At 37.0% G+C, this 25,324-nt stretch overlaps 1 protein-coding gene across 1 annotated transcript in view; it reads left to right on the top strand.

The window, feature by feature from the left end:
• Positions 1-25,324, top strand: part of SCN9A (sodium voltage-gated channel alpha subunit 9) — a 177,229-nt gene that overhangs the window by 74,914 nt on the left and 76,991 nt on the right. The window contains 13 exon segments of the mRNA XM_035726822.1: positions 4,028-4,335; positions 9,534-9,652; positions 10,208-10,297; positions 10,820-10,948; positions 12,402-12,493; positions 13,476-13,685; positions 18,529-18,592; positions 20,010-20,116; positions 20,119-20,150; positions 22,190-22,396; positions 24,183-24,219; positions 24,222-24,311; positions 24,314-24,468. Of these exon segments, the coding sequence (XP_035582715.1) occupies positions 4,078-4,335; positions 9,534-9,652; positions 10,208-10,297; positions 10,820-10,948; positions 12,402-12,493; positions 13,476-13,685; positions 18,529-18,592; positions 20,010-20,116; positions 20,119-20,150; positions 22,190-22,396; positions 24,183-24,219; positions 24,222-24,311; positions 24,314-24,468 (1,590 nt within the window). The 5' untranslated portion in view covers positions 4,028-4,077.

Genomic DNA, 25,324 nt, shown 5'->3' with positions numbered 1-25,324 from the left:
TGGAAGAAATGGATGCATTCGTAGAGATGTATCAACTACCAAAACTGAACCAGAAGAAATAGAAAACCTGAACAGACCTATAACCACTCAGGAAATTGAAGCAGTCATCAAAAATCTCCCAACAAACAAAAGCCCAGGGCCAGATGGCTTCCCAGGGGAATTCTACCAAACATTTCAAGAAGAATTAAAACCTATTCTTCTGAAACTGTTCCAGAAAATAGAAATGGAAGGAAAACTTCCAAACTCGTTTTATGAGGCCACCATTACCTTGATCCCCAAACCAGACAAAGACCCCTTCAAAAAGTAGAACTACAGACCAATATCCTTGATGAACATGGATGCAAAAATTCTCACCAAAATACAAGCCAATAGATTCCAACAGTAATTAAAAGGATTATTCAAGTGGGATTTATTCCTGGGCTGCAAGGTTGGTTCAACATCTGCAAATCAATCAGCGTGATACAATACATTAATAAAAGAAAGAACAAGAACCATATGATCCTCTCAATAGATGCAGAAAAAGCATTTGACAAAGTACAGCATCCTTTCTTGATCAAAACTCTTCAGAGTGTAGGAATAGAGGGTACATACCTCAATATCATAAAAGCCATCTATGAAAAACCCACAGCCAGTATCATTCTCAATAGGGAAAAACTGAGAGCTTTCCCCTTAAGGTCAGGAACGCGGCAGGGATGTCCACTGTCACCACTGCTATTTAACATATTACTAGAAGTCCTAGCCAGGGTAATCAGACAACAAAAAGAAATAAAAGGCATCCAAATCAGCAAAGAAGTCAAACTCTCACTCTTTGCAGATGATATGATACGTTGTGTGGAAAACCCAAAAGACTCCACCCCAAAACTGCTAGAACTATACAGGAATTCAGTAAAGTGGCAGGATATAAAAATCAATGCACAGAAATCAGTGGCATTCCTATACACCACCAACAAGACAGAAGAAAGAGAAATTAAGGAGTCGATCCCATTTACAATTGCACCCAAAACATAAGATACCTAGGAATAAATCTAACCAAAGAGGCAAAGGATCTGTACTCAGAAAACTATAAAATACTCATGAAAGAAATTGAGGAAGACACAAAGAAATGGGAAAACGTTCCATGTTCATGGATTGGAAGAACAAATATTGTGAAGATATCAATGCTACCTAGAGCAACCTACACATTTAATGCAATCCCTATCAAAATACCATCAACTTTTTTTTCCAAGAAATGGAATAAATAATCCTAAAATTTGTATGGAACCAGAAAGACCCCGAATAGCCAGAGGAATGTTGAAAAAGAAAAGCAAAGCTGGCGGCATGACAATTCCGGACTTCCAGATCTATTACAAAGCTGTAACCATCAAGACAGTACAGTACTGGCACAAAAACAGACACATAGATCAATGGAACAGAATAGAGAGCCCAGAAATGGACCCTCAATGGTCAACTAATCTTCGACAAAGTGGGAAAGAATGTCCAATGGAGAAAAGACAGTCTCTTCCACAAATGGTGTTGGGAAAATTGGACAGCCACATGCAGAAGAAGGAAACTGGACCATTTCCTTACACCACACACAAAAATAGACTCCAAATGGTTGAAAGACCTAAATGTGAGACAGGAGTCCATCAAAATCCTAGAAGAGAACACAGGCAGCAACCTCTTAGACCTCAGCCGCAGCAACTTCTTCCTAGAAACATCGCCAAAGGCAAGGGAAGTAAGGGCAAAAATGAAAGATAAAAAGCTTTTGCACAGCAAAGGAAACAGTCAACAGAACTAAAAGACAACCGAGGGAATGGGAGAAGATACTTGCAAATGACATATCAGATAAAGGTCTAGTATCCAAAATCTATAAAGAACTTGTCAAACTCAACACCCCAAAGAACAAATAATCCAATCAGGAAATGGGTAGAAGACATGAACATACATTTTTCCATAGAGGACATCCAAATGGCCAACAGACACGTGAAAAAGTGCTCAACATCGCTCAGCATCAGGGAAATCCAAATCAAAACCTCAATGAAATACCACCTCACACCAGTCAGAATGGCTAAAATGAACAAGTCACGAAACGACAGATGTTGACGAAGATGTGGAGAAAGGGGAACCCTCCTACACTGTTGGTGGGAATGCAAGCTGGTGCAGCCCCTCTGGAAAACGGTATGGAGGTTCCTCAAAAATTGAAAACAGAGCTACGCTATGACCCAGCAATTGCACTACTGGGTATTTACCCCAAAGACACAAATGTAGAGATCTGAAGGGGTATGTGCACCCCAAAGTTTATAGCAGCAATGTCCACTATAGCCAAACTATGGAAAGAGTCAAGATGTCCATCAACAGGTTAATTGATAAAGAAGAAGTGGTATATATATATATATATACAATGGAATATTATGCAGCCATCAGAAAAAACGAAATCTTGCCATTTGCAACGACATGGATAGAACTAGAGGGTATTACGCTAAGCAAAACAGGGCAATCAGAGAAAGACAAGTATCATATGATCTCACTGATATGAGGAATTGTTAATCTCAGGAAATGAACTGAGGGTTCCTGGAGTGGTGGGGGTGGGAAGGATGGGGTGGCTGGGTGATAGACATTGGGGAGGGTATGTGCTATGGTGAGCTTTGTCAACTGTGTAAGATTGATGAATCACAGACCTGTACCTCTGAAACAAATAATACATTATATGTTAAAAAAAAAAAAAAAGATAGGAGGAAGGGAAAAATGAAGGGGTGGAAATCGGAGGGGGAGACAAACCATGAGAGACTACGGACTCTGAGAAACAAACTGAGGGTTCTAGAGGGGAGGGGGTGGGGGGATGGGTTAGCCTGGTGATGGGTATTAAGGAGGGCACGTATTGCATGGAGCACGGGGTGTTATACGCAAACAACGAATCATGGAACGCTACATCAAAAACTAATGATGTATGGTGATTAACATAATAAAATAAAAATTAAAAAAATACAATAAAATAAAATAAGAACTATTATTTTTATGCTTTTTTATTTACAACATTCCAAGATAATAATATATGGAACTTGACTTTCTCATTTTGTTTTTTTTTCTACAGGTTTTGTATACATATATAAGTTATTTAGGGAAGTAGAGTTTGAATGCATATCCTATTGGGTTTTTTTTCTAATTTTTAAATTGAATCTATCCTGAATATGTTCCAAATTTCTTTTCTTTGTTCTTCCTAAATTATTTTCCCAAATTGTCTTGAATTCAAAATGAGAGTATATTTTTTTCTGATTTCTAAAGGGATATGTAATTGTAAGAAAATTTAAATATGCAAAATAGAATAAAACAATCTTTCCATCACCTCATTTCAAAGAAATGAGTTTCTCCAAGAGAGAAGCAGAAGTTTGTGAGCATATTTTGAGTTTGAGACAGAAGAGGATCAGGTGATCAGAGAGGCAAGAGAACCTGGAGAGTGGTACTATCAGAAGCACTGTTGTAAAGAATTTTAAATGAGGAAGTTTAACTGAATTGGACTAAAAGTGAATACAAATGAAAAGTAAAGGGAATAGATTTTTTTTTCATTAAGTTGTGACTTTTTCACTTTAAAAGCTGAGAAGTGTTAAGTTCAAATTTTTAAATAAAGATGGTAGAGAGTGTGGAAAATAAATCTTGCGCGTAGTAGTCAGTAAATGCTAATTCAACATAATAATTCTGTGAACACATTGCTTCTTATTGTTGAAACCAAAAATATGTTTAAAAAATTATTCATTTATTTGAGAGAGAGAGCACACGTGCACAGGACCACATGACTAGGGGTGCGGTGTGGCGGCAGGGTGGTGGGGGGTTGCTGAAGGAAAGGGGGAGAGAGAGAGAGAATCTCAAGCAGACTCCCTTGCTGGATGAGGAGCCAGAGGCAAGTGCATCTCATGACCCTGAGATCATGACCTGAGCTGAAATCAGGAGTCCCAGCTGAGCCACCCAGGTGCCCCCAAATCTGTTTATTATTATTTTTAATGTGCCATTTCTGGCTAGCATTTAACACTTTATTTCTTTTTTTTCCACTTAGGCCTCTTATGTAAGGAGCTGAAGGGGAAATAAAATATACAGGATGAAAAGATGGCAACGTTGCCTCCCCCAGGACCTCAGAGTTTTGTCTATTTTACAAAACAGTCTCTTGCCCTCATTGAACAACGTATTGCTGAAGGAAAAACAAAGGAACCCAAAGAAGAAAAGAAAGATGATGATGAAGAAGGCCCGAGGCCAAGCAGCGACTTGGAAGCTGGCAAACAGCTGCCCTTCATCTATGGGGACATCCCCCCAGGCATGGTGTCAGAGCCCCTGGAGGACCTGGACCCCTACTATGCAGACAAAAAAGTGAGTTTATTGTGACTGCAGTAGTGCAGTCTCTGTTTGCTTCTTTTGTTCAGAGAGATATTTTAAATTGAGAGTAAGTGGAAGTTAGTGAAAAACCACATCATGACAAATATGGTCAGTTAAGTGCATATATAGGATATTCAGAATAGGTACTTTTAATTTTTCATCAAAACGGTTCTGTCACTGGCATATTATTTTGATATCCTTAATCTTTCAAAATATTCAATATAATGTTCTGCCTTTTGGGACGTGACATAGATGTATACCTGTAGGAATAAAATTACTGTCAATTTGAGAACTAAGACCTGGCATACGTCCAGAATGCATTTGCATTCAGGTGACAACTGAATCCATGGGAATATATAAGATCATTCAACTAGTAATGCATTCATGCTGAGAAATTTGAAGTTTTTTCCACCAGAAAGATGGTCACTTGAGGCACCGAATAAATTGAAGACCTTTTTAACATAGGGTATAAGTAGCACCTTGGAAGTAAAGAAAAAATTATTCTCAGGAGAAAAATACAGAGGGTTGGAATAATGTAGCTAGTTGTAGATGTTAACAGATAAGACAAGCCTATGGGTTGGTTTGTATTTGTGTTAGAAAAGTGGAGAGACTTGAGGGGCAAATAAAGTTGGATTTTGAGTCCTGATATGTTGAAGTAATGCAGTCATGAAGTAAATGCAGGCACATCAGAGGAAATCCATGTTAACTGGTGTCAATATTTTCCAGAGCAGAGGAATGGAAATTGTCCTCTGAGAGTCAAATGCTGACAGTAGCAGAGCTGAGAAGGTGTTTATTACATTAGGAAAATTGGAGAAAGTTGGGAACAACTGCTGTGAAGTTTATTCCCTTGAGAAAATGAGTACACCATTTCTGACATGGTAGCAGACACAACCAGGTTGAAGTTGAAGTTGACTAAGAGGAGTCTGTAAAGGATTAGATCAGCAGTTCCATAACTTCTCCAACATTGCTTTGCCAATATAGTGCCTATAGACTTAGAAAGGTCAAGAAAGGCAGAATAAAGTCCATTTAAAAACATAATTTGGGCCATTGGGTGGCTCATTCATTTAAGCATCTGCTTTCGGCTCAGGTCATGATCCCAGTGTCCTGGGATCCACCCCCGCGTTGGGCTCCCTGCTCATTGGGGAGTCTCCTTCTCCTTCTGCCTCTCCCTCTGCCCCTCCTCCCTGTTTGTGCTCTCTCTCTCTCAAATAAATAAAATCTTAAAAAATAATAATAAACATTTTGATTTGTTTAAAATATAAATAAAAGGGAATATTTCTTTTTCTTTTTTAAAAAAGATTTTATTTATTTATTTGACAGAGAGGGCACAAGCAGGGGGAGTGGGAGAGGGAGAAGCAGACTCCCCGCTGAGCAGGGAGCCCGATTTGAGGCTTGATCCCGGGATCCTGAAATCATGACTAACCGAAGGTAGGCGCCCAACCAACTGAGCCACCCAGGCATCCCTAAAAGGGAATATTTCTTCATAAGACATCTAGCAAGTAAGATAAAATAGAACATATTTTAAATATCTTGAGAGATATAAAATATAAGTTATATTTTGACAGTAGAAACACATCTACCTCAGTGGTAGTTGCCATGAATAACAATACCTAATATTTTGCTTCATATTAAAACCAGCATCTCAACAAGTTAGCAGCACAACAATAAAAAATAGAACACCTGCGAAGGCCTTGAAATATTACACAGCATGCTAATTAATCAGTCAGTATTCTGACACAGAAAGGAAGAATGCTAATATGTATTAAGGATCTCTGTGTCAGGCACTGGACTTTTTATATAAATTAGCACACATTTATTATTACTGTGAGAAAGGGGGTAATATCCTATTTTAAGATGAGAGAGGGCTTGGGGCGCCTGGGTGGCTCAGTCGTTGGGCGGGCTGCCTTCGGCTCAGGTCATGATCCCAGAGTCCTGGGATCGAGCCCCACATCGGGCTCCCTGCTCGGCGGGAGGCCTGCTTCTCCCTCTCACCACTCCTCCTGGTGTTCCTGCTCTCGCTGTCTCTGTCAAATAAATAAATAAAATCTTTAAAAAAAAAAAAAAGATGAGAGAGGGCTTGGGGAAATTAAGAAATGTGCAAAATGTTACACCATAGAAGTTGTAGATTTTTAAAATTCAAGTTGGTTCCCCTATTGGGATATTCTGGCAACATCTCTTAGTATAATTTAGTTTCTGTTGTATAGCAACCACTATGCTAACAACTTTACAAAAGTGGAAAGAAATAATGATGAGTAAATAATGAGACAGGCAAAATAAAAAGTACCTTCTCATTTTACTTATTACTTATTACTTCCTGGCTCAACATGGATACCTACTACATTTCCTATTTCCAAATGGGGCCTGGATATTACTTAGTCAGGCTCGCCCCGCTCCCGCCATAAGGAGGAAAGGAAATCTTTCCGGGATAACCCAGGAGTCAGAGATATACACTAATATTGGCTTAAAGTGACTTGGGAGGTTAGGAGAAAATGTTTGCCTTTGAATGGAGGATTATAGACTTATTAACTAATGGAATAATGTTAGCTATTTGACAGACTAATTTAATAGAGAACATTTAGGATGGGGACTCCAACCCTTAGCCTTGTCCCCAGTTCCTTTCAGATAATGTAAACAGCACCCACATCAAAAGCCTAACCCACATTAGCATCAGTGTAGTTGAGTTGAACTAGGTCAAAGTAATCTATTTTTCATGGTTCTCTGTTCTTGTCATGTGAACAAATACCTAATGGGATAGCCAAGTCTTTTTATTTTCTTTTGGTTTGGAGCTTTAGATGATCAAATGTTATGCGAGCTCCTCAAACATTCTTGGTAAAAGTAGTTTTGATTTTTGCTTGCAACGTTAGGGTAACTTTGTGTTTCAAGTTATTCATACTAATTGACGAAAAACTTTATTCTGCTACATTATAATTATTGCTTGGATTAAAATCTTAATGACCCAAATTTGACTTGGACTCAGATTTAATTTGCATTTGAGTGTAATTATCAATGCTTGTTAAAACAAAGAACACTTAATGATAGAAGTTAGGGCTTCATTTTTATGTGTGATTAATATATAAGTACTTTTCAATAGTGGTTATGCAGTGCTTTTATTGTAAATGAAAGTTTGTGTCTTTAAGAAAAAATAAATTACCAATCACCCTCTGCTATGGGTATTAAGAAGACAGGTACAATGTCTTGTTATCTTCATATCTTCTGTGCTTTATATGTTGCCTATAATTTCAGCAGCTGCTCCCAACATTGACTAAGAATTTACAATGTGCCAGAAACTTAAAAAGCTTTACAGGCACTAAATGCTGGCTCTCAGGCTGCTAAACGGTGGTTCTGATATTTAGAATCACATCTGTCCAAACAAAAATATATGCTCTTTAGGCACCATAATTTTCTAATTTATGTTCAACAAATTCTTAAATAAATGAGCAAAATTAAAAGAATTTATTCAGACTTTGACATCTATGCATTTTGTAGTAGGATTTTAGAGTTTATTAAAGGGACCTATACTGATCCCTCAAATTTCATTAGGCTTACTTATTTTTCCTACCTATAATTAACTCCTGAGTGTGTGTAAACCCAGATATTCCTAGAGAAGTTTCTGATTTAAATAAACATTGGACATTTAAAATTAAAAATATCAAATGAATTCTGTTTTGTAAAAATTTCAAGCACAAGGTAACTTGATCTGGCCAAGTCAAGGCAGCAATGTTGTGATTTTCACGTTAGCTCAGCTGACTCTGGTTCAGGATGTCTCCCTAATAATTCTGACACACGTGTGACCCTGTCTCCTCCATACTGTCACACTCCATTTGTATTTCTCTGTATTATACTTGTCACATCTTGCTTTGTATTCGAGTTATTGTATATGCATGACTTTTCTAGGAAGTTTCTTGAATGCAAAACCCATGCCTCATTTATGTTCAAATGCCTTTTGTTACTTCATATGCCGTAGTTGCTCGCTACACAATTGCAGAAAATAATAGATGAATGAATTTTAAAAAGCACAGTGTGTTAAGATTTAAAAAAGCATTGGTTGTACTCAATGACTAGATATTAATTTTAAAACTAATTTCAGTGTAAAAGTGAACTTTATGTTAAATTATGTTTAGACATAACCAGTATAGTGAAAGTGGCCAGGACTGTAAAAGGACTCTGAAATAGTAGATTCTGATTTGTTTTCTTGAGAACCACTGCCACATAACAATTAAAAAGCAACATACTCGAATTTAGGTCCCACAATTGGTGAAAAATGTTTATTTCCAGAAGCCATTCATAAACTTATATAAAATTCATATTAAACAACAACAAAAGACCAAGTCAATGTCTTCTCAATAGCACAGGTATTTTGCCTAGCAACTATAGAAAACTAAGACCAAGATTTGAACTTGGTCTTCCTAAATTGCGTTAATGTTTTCTTGTTGTTGCTGTTTATTTGTTTGGGTTTTAAATTTTTAACTCAATACCAAAGCCATGGAGACTGTCCCTTATTGTGCAAATGGTTACATAACACCTTTCAAGAATATTGGTTCATCTGTATTATTTTTAAAAATTACCGTGGGTAGGAGCAAGCAAGTCCTTTACTTTGTATTCATTATTTTAGGCTGTTATTAGAATTATATCTAGAATAGGAAAATTGAACTGGGTAATAGGATTCTTTTAACTCTAATATTCCTTAAATTTATGAAAAATTGTTTTTGAAAAGGACTCATATTTGGAACACTTGCTATTAATCATGATAATAGCCAACAAGTTTTAAAATCCTCAAGGTGTTATGGCAAAAGTCAGAGATGCTAGTTTCGATTTAGTTCGCTTAAAATACATTGAAATGATAGAAGGAAATTGTATTCTAAACTAATTACCAGATAGCCACACTTACTGTTACTGATTTGGGTGTTAAAGGGATATGAAAAAGAGAAGATGCTCTATTTTGGGAGCTCTAGGCAATTCATGCTCACAAATGGCTCACTTCTTAATTTACTAAGAAGAAATGGATTTAGTTCATTGGCCAGTGTGACCTAAACAGCTCCATTAATGGCAGTGGTATCACGTTGTTTGAGTCTGATGGCAGTGTTTCTTTAATATGACCCTACCACGTGCACATGCGGTAAACTGCTCATATAAACGTGCTAGGGTGAAATTTTGGATTCTCAATTTCATGCTGTTTTCTTTTTCTCCCACAGACTTTCATAGTATTGAACAAAGGGAAAGCAATCTTCCGTTTCAATGCCACCCCTGCTTTGTACATGCTGTCTCCTTTCAGTTCTCTAAGAAGAATATCTATTAAGATTTTAGTACACTCATATCCTTTTTTAAATGATTACTAGCATTGGTTCTTTAAAGTGTAGTTTTTGCGGGACACCTGGGTGGCTCAGTCAGTTAAGTGTCTGCCTTCAGCTCAGGTCATGATCCCAGGACCCTAAGATCGATCCCCACATCGGGCTCCCTGCTCAGCGGGGAGTCTGCTTCTCCCTCTGCCCCTCCCCCTGCTCATGCTCTCTCTCTCTCTCTCTCTCAAATAAATATAAAATCTTAATAAATAAATAAAATATGGTTTTTGCTAGTTATTCAAATATAGATTTTAGTCCTTTTGTTCCTGAAAAGACTGGTTTTAGTTTACCAATTTCAATATAATTTGGTGTAAGTCTCCGAGAAAATTGGGAGAATGGCAATTTTAGCATTTTAGGATAAATTACTTTATATATGACTCCCTTGTTTAAAGAGATTAAAAGAAGAGTTATAAACTCATAAGGAATTATTTTCTAGGAAAAAGTTGTTAGCATTTTAACAAGTGTCATTATCAAGTATTCAAAGCTCCCACTGTGTTCTCTTATCATATTCCTTGATTCTAAGCTACCTTATTCAGCATGCTTATCATGTGCACTATTCTGACGAACTGCATATTTATGACCATGAGTAACCCTCCAGATTGGACCAAGAATGTAGAGTAAGTGGGTATAAATACATTTTAATATCGTCTCTGTGTTATTTTATTCCTCTTCTTTCCTGCCACAAAGTTACTGCAGCTCGAAAAATTGTGTTTATCTTCCCATGTTATGTGGTTGCTTTTCTTTCAGTTATTTTTTCTTCCTGTGGTATTAACCTGCTACCGGTAAAATAGAATAATCAGATGCTACGGTCTTTTCTAGAAGAAAGAAAATATCAGGTGTCCTGCCTCGTTCTTAGACATGTGTCTTTCTGATAGGAGTAATGTAGGACTTTTCCAGGCAGATCTAATACCTATCTTCTAGTCATTTTGAATACCTCTACTTTCTGTAAGAATTTCTAATATGGACACTTGAAGATTTTCTGGAAATACCTTTACTGTAGTTTATTCTAATAGAGTGGATCCATAAGCCAACAGCCACACTCCAATAGATGCCTTTCTTTGGTTGATCAGAAAAAATAAAGATTTACATGGTGCTGTATTCTCCTCATATTTAATATCCCATCGGATTCTTGTGTCTAGGTATACTTTTACTGGAATATATACTTTTGAGTCACTTGTCAAAATCCTTGCAAGAGGCTTCTGTGTAGGAGAATTCACTTTCCTTCGTGACCCATGGAACTGGCTCGATTTTGTCGTCATTGTTTTTGCGTAAGTACATTCAGTTTTTTGAAATGGCAAACTCGTGAGAATGACAGACAGCACAGTAGTCCAGTAAGAACAAGCCTTTGGGGTCTGACTTTTCCTGTATGTAAAGGTTGCATTTAAAGGATACTCTGTGAAAGCTAGTCATTGATAGGCAAATATTAATTTTTGAGAAAGAGCATTTCTCATTCAAAAGTGTATGACATCATTAAGATTGATCTTCTCCTCCATGCTCAGCACCTGGATGGATAGTCTATGCAGTGCAAGTAAGGTTCACATCTTTCTCCATGTCTTAGTTAAAAACTAATAAAACCTGTAAGAATCACAGAAAAAGCTCGGGCCTTTAATTATAACCTATACTATTCAAGAGCTAATAAGTATATTAAAATATAGAAGTAAATCTTTTTATAAGACCTAACACTGCATACTAATCCTAACATCAGTGAATTGTATGTGTATTACATCTGCAGCCACAGTTTATTTTTAAGGGAAAAATATTACATTAAAATATAATTTAAATTAATTCACACTGCTGTTCTTTTCACAAATCTATTTGCCAGAAATATTCCCTTGTTTTTTTGAAATCTCAAACCTGGATACAATATTTTCCCTCTGTCATCTTGAATTTTAAAAGTAATGCATGTTCATTGGAGGAATTTAGACAATAGAGAAGAGTCTTAAGATTTCTAGTTTCCCATTCCCTCACCACCCTGCCCACCTCCTTGTCCATCAGCCTCGCTTCTTTCATGGTCATGTGACTGCTGCAAGCTGTACCTGCCACCTGCTGATAAGACAACATTGTGTCAAAGAAGGCTGCCTCTTCTCAGAGGTCTCATTATTCTAATTGAGATATAATTTATATACCATAAAATTAACCCTTTTAAACTTAAAATTCAGTGTTTTTTTTTAGTATGTTCAAAAAGCTGTGCAACCATCACTAATCTATAATTCCAGAATATTTCCATCATCCCCAAAAGAAGTCACTTCTATTCCCTTCTGCCCTTAATCCTTGGAAACCATTCATCAATGTTTTGAATCTAGGCATTTGCCTATTCTACACATTTCATATGAATGGAATCATACAGTATGTGACCTTTTGTGTCTGGCTTCTTTTAATTAGCATAGAGTTTTCAAGGTTTGCTGCTGACATTTTATAGGATATTAAGTATCTATATTACCATAATGTTGAGGTCTGATAATTGAAGCATTTGATTGTTTATTTAGGCATTTAAGTGTGTGGAACAATTTTAATAATATATTTGCATTTTGCTCATGTAAAAGGGGTCAAATCAAATCTAATCAAATTAAATTAGTTGTGATAGGTGAAAAAAAAAAGAGGGCTTGCAGAACTGTCCATTTAAATAAGAATTTTCCAAATTAGGCAATACCTTGAGTAAAGGCACAGGTAAGTATCATAGACTCTATCTAAATTCTGAATAACTCTGATTTAATTCTACAGGTATTTAACAGAATTTGTAAACCTAGGCAATGTTTCAGCTCTTCGAACTTTCAGAGTGTTGAGAGCTTTGAAAACTATTTCTGTAATTCCAGGTAAGGAGTGGTTGGTGTGAAGCATTAGGCCACTCATAACTCCAACTATTTGGGAGTTGTTCTTCGTTTGTTTGTGTGTGTGTTGTCACTGTGTTGTGTGTGAACTCCCTATTACAGATATGTGACAGAGTTTGTGGACCTGGGCAATGTCTCAGCGCTGAGAACATTCAGAGTTCTCCGAGCACTGAAAACAATTTCAGTCATTCCAGGTGAGAGTGGGGTTAAACACCAGGGCTGACTTTGACCATTTGGAGGAAAGACAAGAATGACTTTCTCTTATGCCATTTTAATTAAGTTTGATTTTTTATGTTTTTTCACAATCATTATTAAAAGTCAGCCTTTGAGTTTAATCAACTGCATGGGTCTTAGAGGATAAAGATGGCCGTTTGGCTCATATCTCAACTTGAAATTTTCCCTCCTGTGTAACAGATCATTTTCCATTTTGTTTAGCCAGGAATGAAAATTTCAATTTGTTTTTATTGCTTTTCATACAGTTAGGAAAAGAGATAAAAAAAATATCAGCATGGGAGTATTGCATGTCGTACTGTGTTTTTTAGCTTTCCACAACAAACCATTTCTTAACTGAAAATTAGTTAAGTTGTCACTCTATGCTGCAATTCAGCCTCTTTGTTTTAATGTCTTTATAGAGAGATGGTTTGTTTGACAAGCATTTACTAAATTACTAATTTAAAAATTATTTTTACAAGCGAATATGGGTATGGTGTGAGCAACCAAATTATTCATTTTGATGATTTGGTTACTCTTTGGAAACAGTTTACAATTTTTATCATTTGCTGTACTATATAGAAACAAAAAATATATAAAAAACAGCAAATCGACTAGGCTTTTTTCAAACTAGGTTATTTAAGGTCACTGATTTAATATGGTGCATGCATTTCTAGGCAAGCTTGTGTTTTGTTTTTATTTCTCATTCAGAGGCTTTATTTCATTAGCAACACTTTTTTTTGCCCCCTGTGTTCAGGACTGAAGACCATTGTGGGAGCTCTGATCCAGTCTGTGAAGAAGCTCTCTGATGTCATGATCCTAACTGTATTCTGCCTGAGCGTGTTTGCCCTGATTGGGCTGCAGCTCTTTATGGGCAACCTGAAGCATAAATGCCTACGGGATCCGCTGGAAAATAATGAAACATTAGAAAGCATAATAGATACCCTTGAAGAAGAAGACTATAAAAGTAAGAATGTCCCTGAAGTTGTTAATAGGTTGAAATAAGATTGTTCTCTTTTAGCAATGAAATGTCGCTTTCCTTTTAATTATTTCAAAATTGCTCGAGTATATAGAAAGTTGCCGCAGTGTGCATTTGGATCCTGTTATATTTTCATAAATCTCCCTGGTTCTAAGCTTTCTAGCAGTTCTGGTATTAGACACATGATATAGTTCCATAATACCCAATTTCTGTGAGATAAAAATGAATAAATTTGCTCTAGAGAAATACATTTGGCTATTACTTAATATTAACCATTACATTTCATCATAAGACATATTATGTGTTTTATATACTATAGTTTTATTGTATAATTCATACTTAGGTTTATAGGGTAATTTATTTATTATATAATATAATTATGTTTTTACATTTGTATTATATCTATAACATACAGTTGTGTAAATCCTAGTATAACAATCATATTAATTATCATATATTAAAGTGTCTGCTTGATAAGTATTTCTGAAGATTTGTATAAAGCAGAGTGGGTTTACTCAGCTTATCAGCACTATCCCTATAATCAATGATGAGTTTCACAGCTCTTTCTAAGGGCTTCCCTCAGTCTAGCCAGTGGCATTATATCAAAGTTTAATTCATCAGAACTAGTTCTGTAGGAAACATGTGAGTCGATCTGTACACACAGTCTCGAAGTCTTCTTAATTCACAAGTATATTTTAGAATATCTTACAGAAAGCCTGAACTGCATGTTTTCTGAACAGTTGTCCCCTAACACAGTTTCTCTTGCCAGAGCTGTTGATGAATTTCGGTGAAAATGAGATCAAACAAGATTGTGCTTTCTAACACCTGCAGTGTGTCTGTATGATGCTGCCCACATGAACCCATAAACCTTAATAGATACTTAGATCCAGAGTGGGGGTGGGGACGTCAAGATACATATACAACCTTCTAAGTGTATATGCCTTTGACAGAATAAGGTCATGGAGTAAAGTTCAGGATTCTCCTTGGATTATGAAGAATATACATCATTTTCTTACTTTACTAAATGTATACTCTCCCACTCACTGGAGAAGATAAAAGCAAATACAACCTAGCTAATATAGTAAAAGACAGTAAATAAAGAAAACAAAAAAAAATATAGAAGCCTAAAATGGGAAAACTGAAAGTTTTCAAGTAAAATATTTAATGTAACATTTCTTTACTACCCATGTTTGATGAGGAATTTAGCATATTTTCCCTTCCGATTTATTTTTACTTATTTTTTAAGTTTCTGATTTTTATTGGTATAATCTTAAATTTTATTTTCAATGTACAAAGAATTTTATTCCTTAATTTATATACTATAAAAGTAACATATCTTATGGATAATTGTTCACATTTACGATTAATAATCGGTTTACAATACTTACTCAAGCTTAACTTTTTTCACTGGGATCACTACCAGTTTTTTTTATTTTGATTACATGTAGGGTTAATGTTGGGCCAGGTTAATATGATAGACTGAGAGAAATACTTGGAAGTTGTGGAAATTGTAAAAGGATGATGAAAACAAGTGTCTATTGGATTCTAAACTGGACAAGGAAAGACGTGAACCCAGGAGTTGGTTGATAGATTATGAGAAAATGGGGAAGTAAACGAATTGGAATTCTTGAAGAGATGAAAGAATTACAATGGTAAAGGCAGCCTACAAAGAAATCCTGAATATGTTCTGAAAGTGGTTTCTGGTGACTACGGCAAAGCCTTTTTTAGAGGTGTTTTTTATTTATTTTTTATTTTTTTTAATAATTTTTATTGTTATGTTAATCACCACACATTACATCATTAGTTTTTGATGAAGTGTTCCATGATTCATTGTTTGTGCATAACACCCAGTGCTCCCCGCAGAACGTGCCCTCTTTAATACCCATCACCAGGCTAACCCCTTCCCCCAACCCCCTCCCCTCTAGAACCCTCAGTTGGTTTCTCAGAGTCCATCGTCTCTCATGGTTCGTCTCCCCCTCCGATTTCCCCCCTTCATTTTTCCCTTCCGCTATCATCATCTTTTTTTTAACTTATAATGTATTATTTGTTTCATAAGTACAAAATTCTAATAGAGGCAACCTCCTGCGGGTTAGGGATGCTTTTCTGCGGACTCATTGGTCAATGTGTGGCCTGATTTTTTTTTTTATGTTATGTTAATCACCATACATTACATCATTAGTTTTTGATGTAGGTGTTCCATGATTCATTGTTTGTGCATAACACCCAGTGCTCCACGCAGAACGTGCCCCCTTGAATACCCATCACCAGGCTCACCCATCCCCCCACCCTCCTCCCCTCTAGAACCCTCAGTTTGTTTTTCAGGGTCCATCATCTCTCATGGTTCGTCTCCCCCTCTGACTTACTCCCCTCATTCTTCCCTTCCTGCTATTTTCTTCTTTTTCTTTTTTCTTAACATATGTTGCATTATTTGTCGCAGAAGTACAGATCTGTGATTCAACAGTCTTACACAATTCACAGCGCTCACCATAGCACATACCCTCCCCAGTGTCTATCACCCAGCCACCCATCCCTCCCACCCCCGACACTCCAGCAACCCTCAGTTTGTTTCCTGAGATTAAGAATTCCTCTTTTCAATGAGGTCATATGATCCATGGACATGTTTTTATTTCTCTTTGCATTATGTTTTCCCTTTACATATTAACTTTAATACTCTTGAGGCTAATTATTCTAATAATTTAATGTCTGCTTGTTTAGGGGTTATTTTAAAGTGTTCTATAAGACCAGCGTGTACTGCTGCCATGGCTTTACCTTTCATCATTCTTGTACTGACTTGAGTCTGTTTGCCCTGCCATGCGCCAGTACGGGCAGCTCTAGAGCCCATTCTTATAAAGCAGCTCCTCAGTGGTTGGTAATGTGAGCCAGAGTTACTATAAGGATAATTCTAAGTAATCCTTCCACTACAAAAATATCTTGGAAACTTATGTACAAAAAATTTGCATCTTAACCTCCTCCGTCCTCATTACGTCATGCCTGCCCTACCTCAGGCACAGGAATTTTCCAAAAAGTTGTTCATGTGCATTCTCATCTAAATTTTCACCTCAAACTAGGAGGCTTTTTTGTTTTATTTGTGTCTTCTAAGATTTGTATCTTCTGTGTAAGACAAAATGGTGTGTAAGTCAGTCAGTTAATCTTCCCTGGAATTGTCTAGTAGTTTAGTAATGACATCTGCTGCTCTCTGAGCATCTGAGCAACTGTGTAGAATGTGTGGCTCACTGCAGTAAGTGCCTTACATGCAATATCCTCTTTATGCCTTCCAGCATCTCTACAAAGCGGGCATCTAAGCACATTTTACAGATGCAGTGGCAGTGGCTAACCATTCACATGGTATGATCATTCACCTACATAGGAAAGGGTAGAAGCAACATTTCATAATCCAAGTATATCTGACTTCAGTCTTTCTTCTGCTATCACCTCCAAAGGCCTTCTAATCATTACATCTTTATTTCTTTGATTTGAGCCAAACGGGAAGATGGACCCTTACTAAGAAGCATGGATATTTGTTAGTTCTTTATATGTTTACTGTGTATGATTGGATCAGCTCTTTGTCTTAACAGTAAGCCTTGAGAGTGTATGGAGGAAGAGATTATGGGATCTCTTATGCTGAAAATGGACACAGAGGGTACCATGATGAGGAAATGTGCATTTCGTTCACTGCCATATCTCAATGTCTGAAACTCCATAAGTCCTACATAAATGCTGATTGATGAATAAACAAGGAGAATTTCAGAAGACAGGCGTGTCCATTTATAGTATGGCCTTGCTGGCTCCACCCCTTCTAGAATGCTTTGGGGCTCAGTTAGGGTCTCCCTGCTATTCTCTTTTCTCCCCTTCCCTTTCTGAGCTACACTTTCTCTTTGGGGTAACTCAAGGCCCATAGCTTTGAAAACTACCTACCTGATGGTCATATTTGTGTGCCCCCTCTACCTCCACTCCGACTCCGGCGGCAAGTCCCCTCCACGCTGTTTTCATCCCCTTCTCTCCATGTGCACAGCTACTCTGAGTTTTAGCCACGTCACCTCTCAGTATAGTCACTTAAGTCATATTCCTGCTTTCACACTTGCTCTCTTATAGGGCCGCAGTCCACAAAACAACCAGAGTGACGTTTTCAAATAGTGATTACCGCCCATTTCTACCTCCCACTTCTATTACTTGTAACCATACTTAAATCCAAACTTCCTTTCATAACATACAAAGGCTGACAACATCTGACACCTGCTTACCTCTGCCACGATAGTTCTCTCCACAAACTACACTGTAGCCAGGCTGCCTATCTTGCTGTTTCTTCCATACACTAACTTCACTTTTGCCTCAAGGCCCTTGCTCCTTCCTGCTCTTCACCCCGCCAAAAATATCTCTTCTCCAGGGTCTTTGGATGGCTGGCTTCTTTGTAGCATTTAGGCCCCAGTTCAAATGTCATATCTTTAGAAAGGCCTTCCCTGACCACATTTTGTCACATTGTCTTATTTTCTTTAGGACATTTATCACTATCTTGAAAATACCTTGTATATTGATTTATTTACTTACTTATTTACTTGTCCTTCTCTGTCCCCAATTTCCACCCTTACCTACATGTAAAGAAAGATATACAAAATTAATTATCTTGTTTATCATGGTTTTATTATTATATTCAGTGCCTGTCCCATAAGAGGTTATCAATAAGTATTTGAGGGAGAATATATGAGAATATAATAAATAAATGAATGCAGATTGCCTGAGACTGGGCCTGAAGGTGTGTGAATATGTCTATACTAATTAACCTACCTTCTGTGTCACTGTCTAATGTTATATTGTTGAATTTCTTCCTAAACAGAATATTTTTATTACTTGGAGGGATCTAAGGATGCTCTCCTTTGTGGTTTGAGCACAGATTCAGGGTAAGTAGTATTTGTTTTTAGTCAAAAGGCTACAAAAAGGGAAAAGCATATCCAATCAGCTTTTTTTTAAAATCAGAACCTTTGATTTTATATTGCTTTCATATATTTCATGGCATTATTATGTCCCACAGTGAGCCCAAACTTTAAAACATTTATGGTTAATGCATACTTCTGAAAGCAAAACTTGGAGGTAGTGCTTGAAGTGAAACAAGACACAAGTCATACAAATCTTAAGAAAGTAGAAAGTTTACTTCCGGAAACCCTACCAAAGTTGGCTGGATAGTTTCAAGTCTTTCTTCTTTCTGGAAGGAAGAGTGACAGAATCAATGTCCTGTTCCCCAAATTCTACTCTTTTTCCAATCAAGAATGACTCATAAATGACTGAATGCAGTGACATTTTGGCCACTTAAACAAAAGGAGCCCATGGACTTGGGTAAATATATTTTAAGAATCTCCTCTCTATGCGAAATACCCATCTTGCAGTTTCTCCTATGCACCAACTTCATTTCTGCTGCAGAGCCCCTGACCAGATATTTCTTTTTCTTTTTTTTTTTTTTAAGATTTTATTTATTTGACATAGAGAGACACAGCAAGAGAGGGAACACAAGCAGGGGGAGTGGGAGAGGGAGAAGCAGGCTTCCCGCGGAGCAGGGAGCCCAATGTGGGGCTCGATCCCAGGACCCTGGGACCATGACCTGAGCCGAAGGCAGACGCTTAACGACTGAGCCGCCCAGGCACTCCTGACCAGATATTTCTTCACCAGACTCTGTGTATACTGGGAACATTAAACAAATAAGGTTGCTGCTCCCAGAGACAGCTCAGACTACTGTTCAATAGCATCATGGATATCAATCCACCAATTTTAGAAAAATATCAGAAAGCTACAAATCTTTATGAACTTACACAGTTGCTCTGTTTAGGCTATTTTTTATTCTGATTCACTCCAAGAATAATTTGGGGGAACCCAGATTTGGTGGAGGCCTATTTATCAATATTTTTGATACAAGAGCTATTATTTGGCATCTGGTGGAAGTTTCCAAATTTTAATGATGATGCTAATAGCAGGTGCCATTTATTAAATGCTTTATAGCTACAGGAGCTAGGCTAGGTAATTTACATGTATTATCTTTTTTAAACTTAACCAACAGTCTTCACTTTTTGAGGTAGGTGTTATCCTTTTCTCACAGAAGGAGTGAACTGTGCCTTGGAGAAGTTCAGTAATTTGGCACAGTCACCAACTAGTAAGTCATAGGGATGGGCTTCAAACCCCGTTCTTCCTGCTTCCAAATAATGTGTTCTTAATCATTATTCAATATTGTCCCCCTAGAAAAGGAACCTGGATGTCTAACTATTCTGTAGCACTCTTTAACCTGCATCTAGAAGCATTCTAACTTGCGACGTTCTTTTTCATATGTAGTCAGTGTCCAGAAGGGTACAGGTGTGTGAAAGCAGGCAGAAACCCTGATTATGGCTACACGAGCTTTGACACTTTCAGTTGGGCCTTCTTGGCCTTGTTTCGGCTAATGACCAGGATTACTGGGAAAACCTTTACCAACAGGTGAGTGCCAAGAGAAACATTCATTGCATTTTTGAATGGCATAAAAACTGGTGAATGTTCCTTGCTGGACTTTATGTGAGATGTTTTATTCAATTTAGAAAGGACAAAACCCTATTATCACTAAAATGAGACATGTTTTACTTCCAGCCCTAGTCGAGTGGATAATTCTTAAAATCATAAATTATTGTCTTATCCTTTCTTGGCTTCTCTGATCTCCAGTTCCCTTTCCCCCCATTTCTGAATATAGCATCCCATGGGGTCCTAAGTAAATAGCAGGAAATACACCATCATGGCCCTTGTAGCTCTCCTGGCCACGCTGGTATCTGCCCATGCTGCCCTGCTTGCAGTGCCCGAAACACCAGGCTCTCCTAGGTTCATCGTGCTTTAGTTTTTGAATTCCCAGGTACAGTTGTTATGGATTAAATTGTATCCCCTCCCAAGCATATGGTAAAGTCCTAACTCCTTGTGCCTTAGAATGACTATTTTTGGAGTGAGGGATTTAAAGAGGTAACTAAATTGAAATGAGGCATTTGGGTGGGTCCTAATCCAATCTGACTAGTGTCCTTATAAGAAGTGGAGATTAGGACCTGAGAGACACCAGAAATGTGCCCACGCACAGAGAAAAGGCTGCGTGAGGACTCTGAGAAGGTCGCCATCTGCCAGCCAAGGAGAGAAACCTCAGGAGAAATCCAGGACACGAACACGTTGATATTCCATCCTCTAGACCTGCGAGCAAGTAACATTTCTGTTGTGTAAGCTGCCTGGTCTGTAGTATTTTGTTATGGCAGCCCTAGAAAACTAATACAAGAATTGAAGACTCAGTTCACTTCTCTAAATGTTCCTGTCCCAACTCATTTGCTCCTTCCCCTAGATCTCCACGCCCTTTGAATATTCCTCAGTTTATCCATCATTTGTGCTGTAATTGTTAATTCACATGGCTATCTCTCCAGCGTAGATGTGATCCTTTTGGGCCTGTGGGCTGCATCTTTTCACTTACATATTCTCAGCACCCAACCCCAAGAGGAAGGAGATGAAAATGGTTATTCTGTGTTATATATAAAAATGAATCACTTTTCTCCTAATTGCCAGATTTCTTCTTGTAGCCTGTTTTATGTTTACTTCATTTCTGATATATTATAAATGAATATAGAAATTCTATAAGTATATACTTCAGAGGAAAAAAGGAATACAGAGAACTTTAAGTGTATAGAAAAGATGCTCAGTTTTACTCAAAATTAAGGACATGCAAATTAAAACTAGAGTGACCTCTAATTTCTTAGTGGTTAGAATGATGGAGATCAAAAGAGAGATGCTGTCTGGGTGAGATGTGGGGAGGCAGACTTTCTCACACGTTGCTGGGAACCACCGCAGAATGCAACACAGAACTCCTATGAAAATGAAAACGAGTATACCCACTAACACTACTAAAACTTTATCAAAGAGAAGAAATTGTAACAACAATAACTGATAGAAAAGGGAAATGAGGAGGCATCAGAGATAGGAGAGAGAGATTTTTCATGTAATAGCTTTTATACCATTTGAATTTTTTTACCATATACTGCATTCAGAAATTTTTAATACATGTTAATGAAAAGTAAATATAAGAGTAGATGAGCAGATAAGATCATTCAGTAAAGCTATCTACTTTGTGTGAACATAACACATCATCATTAATACTTCCTGGTAAAGATGGAATTTTATCAGCAAAAGGTCTGGTCCTCTAATTTGAAAATGAGCAGAGCAGCTAGTTTTTGAGTAATTTTCAGACTATGGGTAAAAAAAAAAATCAGGATTATTAGTCTTAAAAATAGTGAAGAACCGTACCTAATTTTAATATAAGTTTAAATAGATGGCTACATCCTTTGTACTGAAAAAGTGTTTGTTTTCTTTAGAGGTATAACTTTATTCCTTTATATTTTTGATAACATGGGATTATACCAAACCTCCCCACCTTCTTCATGCCTAATATGCCATTCAAGTTGAAATAATTTTCCAAGATCTTTGTGTTCCTAAAATAATGATTTCCATTTTTCCCCTAGACACTGCGTGCTGCTGGGAAAACCTACATGATCTTCTTTGTTGTGGTGATTTTTCTGGGCTCCTTTTACCTAATAAACTTGATCCTTGCTGTGGTTGCCATGGCCTATGAAGAACAGAACCAGGCAAACATTGAGGAAGCGAAGCAAAAGGAGTTAGAATTTCAGCAGATGTTAGATCGTCTTAAAAAAGAGCAAGAAGAAGCTGAGGTATTATTATTTGGTTTAAAATTCTTCCTAGAAATCAAAGTCCAAGAGGCTCTGTGGCCTTCCCCAGGGAGATTTTCCTTACTGGATTTTTAAATATAAACAGAATTTTCATTCTGGTGTGGTCAAAGGAACCAATTTTAGTTTGAGTTAGAATCGGCAGAGTCCATCGTCTCCGAAAAACAAACTTGAGGGTTATAGAGGGGAGGGGTGTGGGGGGATGGGTTAACCTGGTGATGGGTATTAAGGAGGGCACGTTCTGCGTAGAGCACTGGGTGTTATGCACAAACAATGTATCATGGAACACTACATCAAAAACTAATGATGTAATGTGTGGTGATTAACATAACAATAAAAAAATTTAAGGAGAAAAAAAAAAAGAATCGGCATGTGTCCCATTGTACCTTTCCCCATAACCAGCTCATTCCAGCACAGAGAATGTTCTAAGCCATTCCCTCCTAAACCTGTTATCCATGATGCCTCAGTATGCATAACATTATGCAAAGTCCCAGAACAGGTATGGTATGTTTCACCAGAGTAACAGTTGTGTACAGAATTTAGGGAAAATTATTTATATGTTTAAGTTAACAGATACTCTATGGGGTAGAAAGCAAAATGTGCATCGATTTTGTTAACGTGGCAGGCACTTTCAAAATAAAAAACATGAGCTGTTAAGAAAACCTATACTTATGGTTGTGGCCACTTTAGGCGAAGACACAAACTCTTGAGGATTCTCCTTATTCTCCTCTCCAGAGGGGCACTTCAGTAGAGAAGTTTGAGAAAGTTTGTACTAAGAGAACACAAATTTAAATATTCTGCAAGAGTTTAAAATTTATTTGATGGTTCAACTAGTTAAATATCTTCAAAGTATCTAACTTATTAGGGGGAAGGTAGTAATCTGTCATGCAGAGAACTTTAATGCAGAAAGATGTTCAGTGCAGTATCTGAAAATATTAAAAATCAGAAAGCATTTAATTTTTTAAAATTAAAAAATGGTTAATAGAATTATGATATTTTTGTGTCTCAGAGTATTACTCAGCCATAAAATTATGTGTTTTAAGAATATTATAACAGTGAAATGTTAATATAATGTATTAGTAGTAAGATACAAAATTTAGTATATATGCAGACCATTTAAAAATTACATATAAAGATTGGAAGAAATATTAACACCAATTATTTCCAGGATGTAAGACTATGAGTGATTTTTAATTTTAATTCACTATGTCCTTATTTTTCAAATTTTTACAAGGATTGTTTTAATAGTAAAAAACATAATTTTTTAATAAAGGGTTAACACTAGGTCATCCCAGGAATTTAATAGGAAACCCTTAGAAGTCCCTTATTTTCTTGAGATGTATTTTGTAATAATTCATTTTCATTTTCAGACAATTCAGTCTTCATTAAACTGAGTATCTGACTCTATTGATAATATTGAATTAACTACCTGAATGAGATGTACACATTTTCTTATTGTATGATTTATGTGAGTTTTATGTTCCAAAATTACCTAGTAAAACCTTCATATATACTATTTTAAATTGTTTTACTATAAATATAGTAATAGTGTGTAATAGCTTAATTCCAAAGTAAAATGGGGCTTTATTACAAAGCAAGAGTGCTCTGTAACCTCTCTGGTCATAGTGCAAAGAAAACGGCATCACTTCATGTACAAGGGACATGATTATGTGCATAGTGTAATTACATTCATGGCAGAGAGGTGCCCCATCATAGGGTTTCCCAGACTTTGGAAATGGCTTACTGTATGTGTGGCCTCTTGGTCCAACAGGCAATTGCAATTGCAGCAGCTGAATACACAAGTATTGGAGAAGCAGAATGATGGGTTTCTCTGAGAGTTCCTCTGAAACATCCAAACTGAGCTCTAAAAGTGCTAAAGAAAGAAGAAACAGAAGAAGAAAAGGAATCAAAAGAAGCTTTCCAGTGGGGAAGAAAAGGGAGACAATGAGAAGTTGTCCAAATCAGAGTCAGAGGAGAGTATCAGGAGACAAAATTTCCACCTTGGTGTTGAAGGTCATAGACAAGCACGTGAAAAGAGACTGTCTACCCCTAATCAGGTACCCCTGCACCTATCGAATGCATATGGCCAGGGGTAGGATTATAGAGAAAAATGTTTTATTTTGAAGGATGGGATCTCAGGAGAGGAGAGTGAATGACTTCATCAGTATGTTTTTGGGTAAAAACGTATTGATCATTGGACATTTATGGAAAGAACGTAGATGTCCATAGTTTTCCATTGAAGTTTGACCATTTTTGAAGGAGCTGATAGTTTCAGCATTGTCATATTATCTTCTCCGATAAACAAATTTTAAAAACAAAGTATTCATGAGAACTGTTGTAGAAATGAAAAAATTATTTACACTATATACTAACTTTTACCTTTTTATCTAGTCTGTATTTCTTAATGCCTCATTGGTTAAAAACTAACCTTAGATTAGTTTCTCCACTTTTCTTCACCACTGTAAGTCATGGTACTGCCTAAATATCAGTCACCCAAGCTGGAAAAGTTTGGAGACACCTGGACAGTCCCCACCCCCAACTGCTTCAGCTACTAACATCTAGTCACACAGTCTGTTATTTCTGCTTGTGTAAAATTTCTCTTGCTTTTTTCCCTCTCTTTCCACGGAAACCTCCATATCTCAGATTTCCCTGCCTACAGACCTCCAAGAAGAACAATTGCTTCTATTCTCCTCAACATTTCCTTGTGTTCTATCACACAACCTTCCCAAATCATTTTTCTAAACCAAAGCTGTGCCTTGGTTCAACTTTAAGAAACAAGACAAAACCCAAAAATAAATCGCGACTGTGTTAATCACCGTCTGCAGAACAAGACCCACATCTTATCCACGTTATGGACTGGCTTCAGCCTCATTTCCCCCCTTTCTTTACCTTCACATACCCTCAGTCCACCAT

Source organism: Zalophus californianus, chromosome 3, assembly GCF_009762305.2.
Source record: "Zalophus californianus isolate mZalCal1 chromosome 3, mZalCal1.pri.v2, whole genome shotgun sequence".
In the NCBI taxonomy this organism is placed as follows: Eukaryota; Metazoa; Chordata; class Mammalia; order Carnivora; family Otariidae; genus Zalophus; species Zalophus californianus.
The sequence above is the reverse complement of the archived record's forward strand: the minus strand, read 5'-3'. Positions and strand labels throughout refer to the sequence as shown.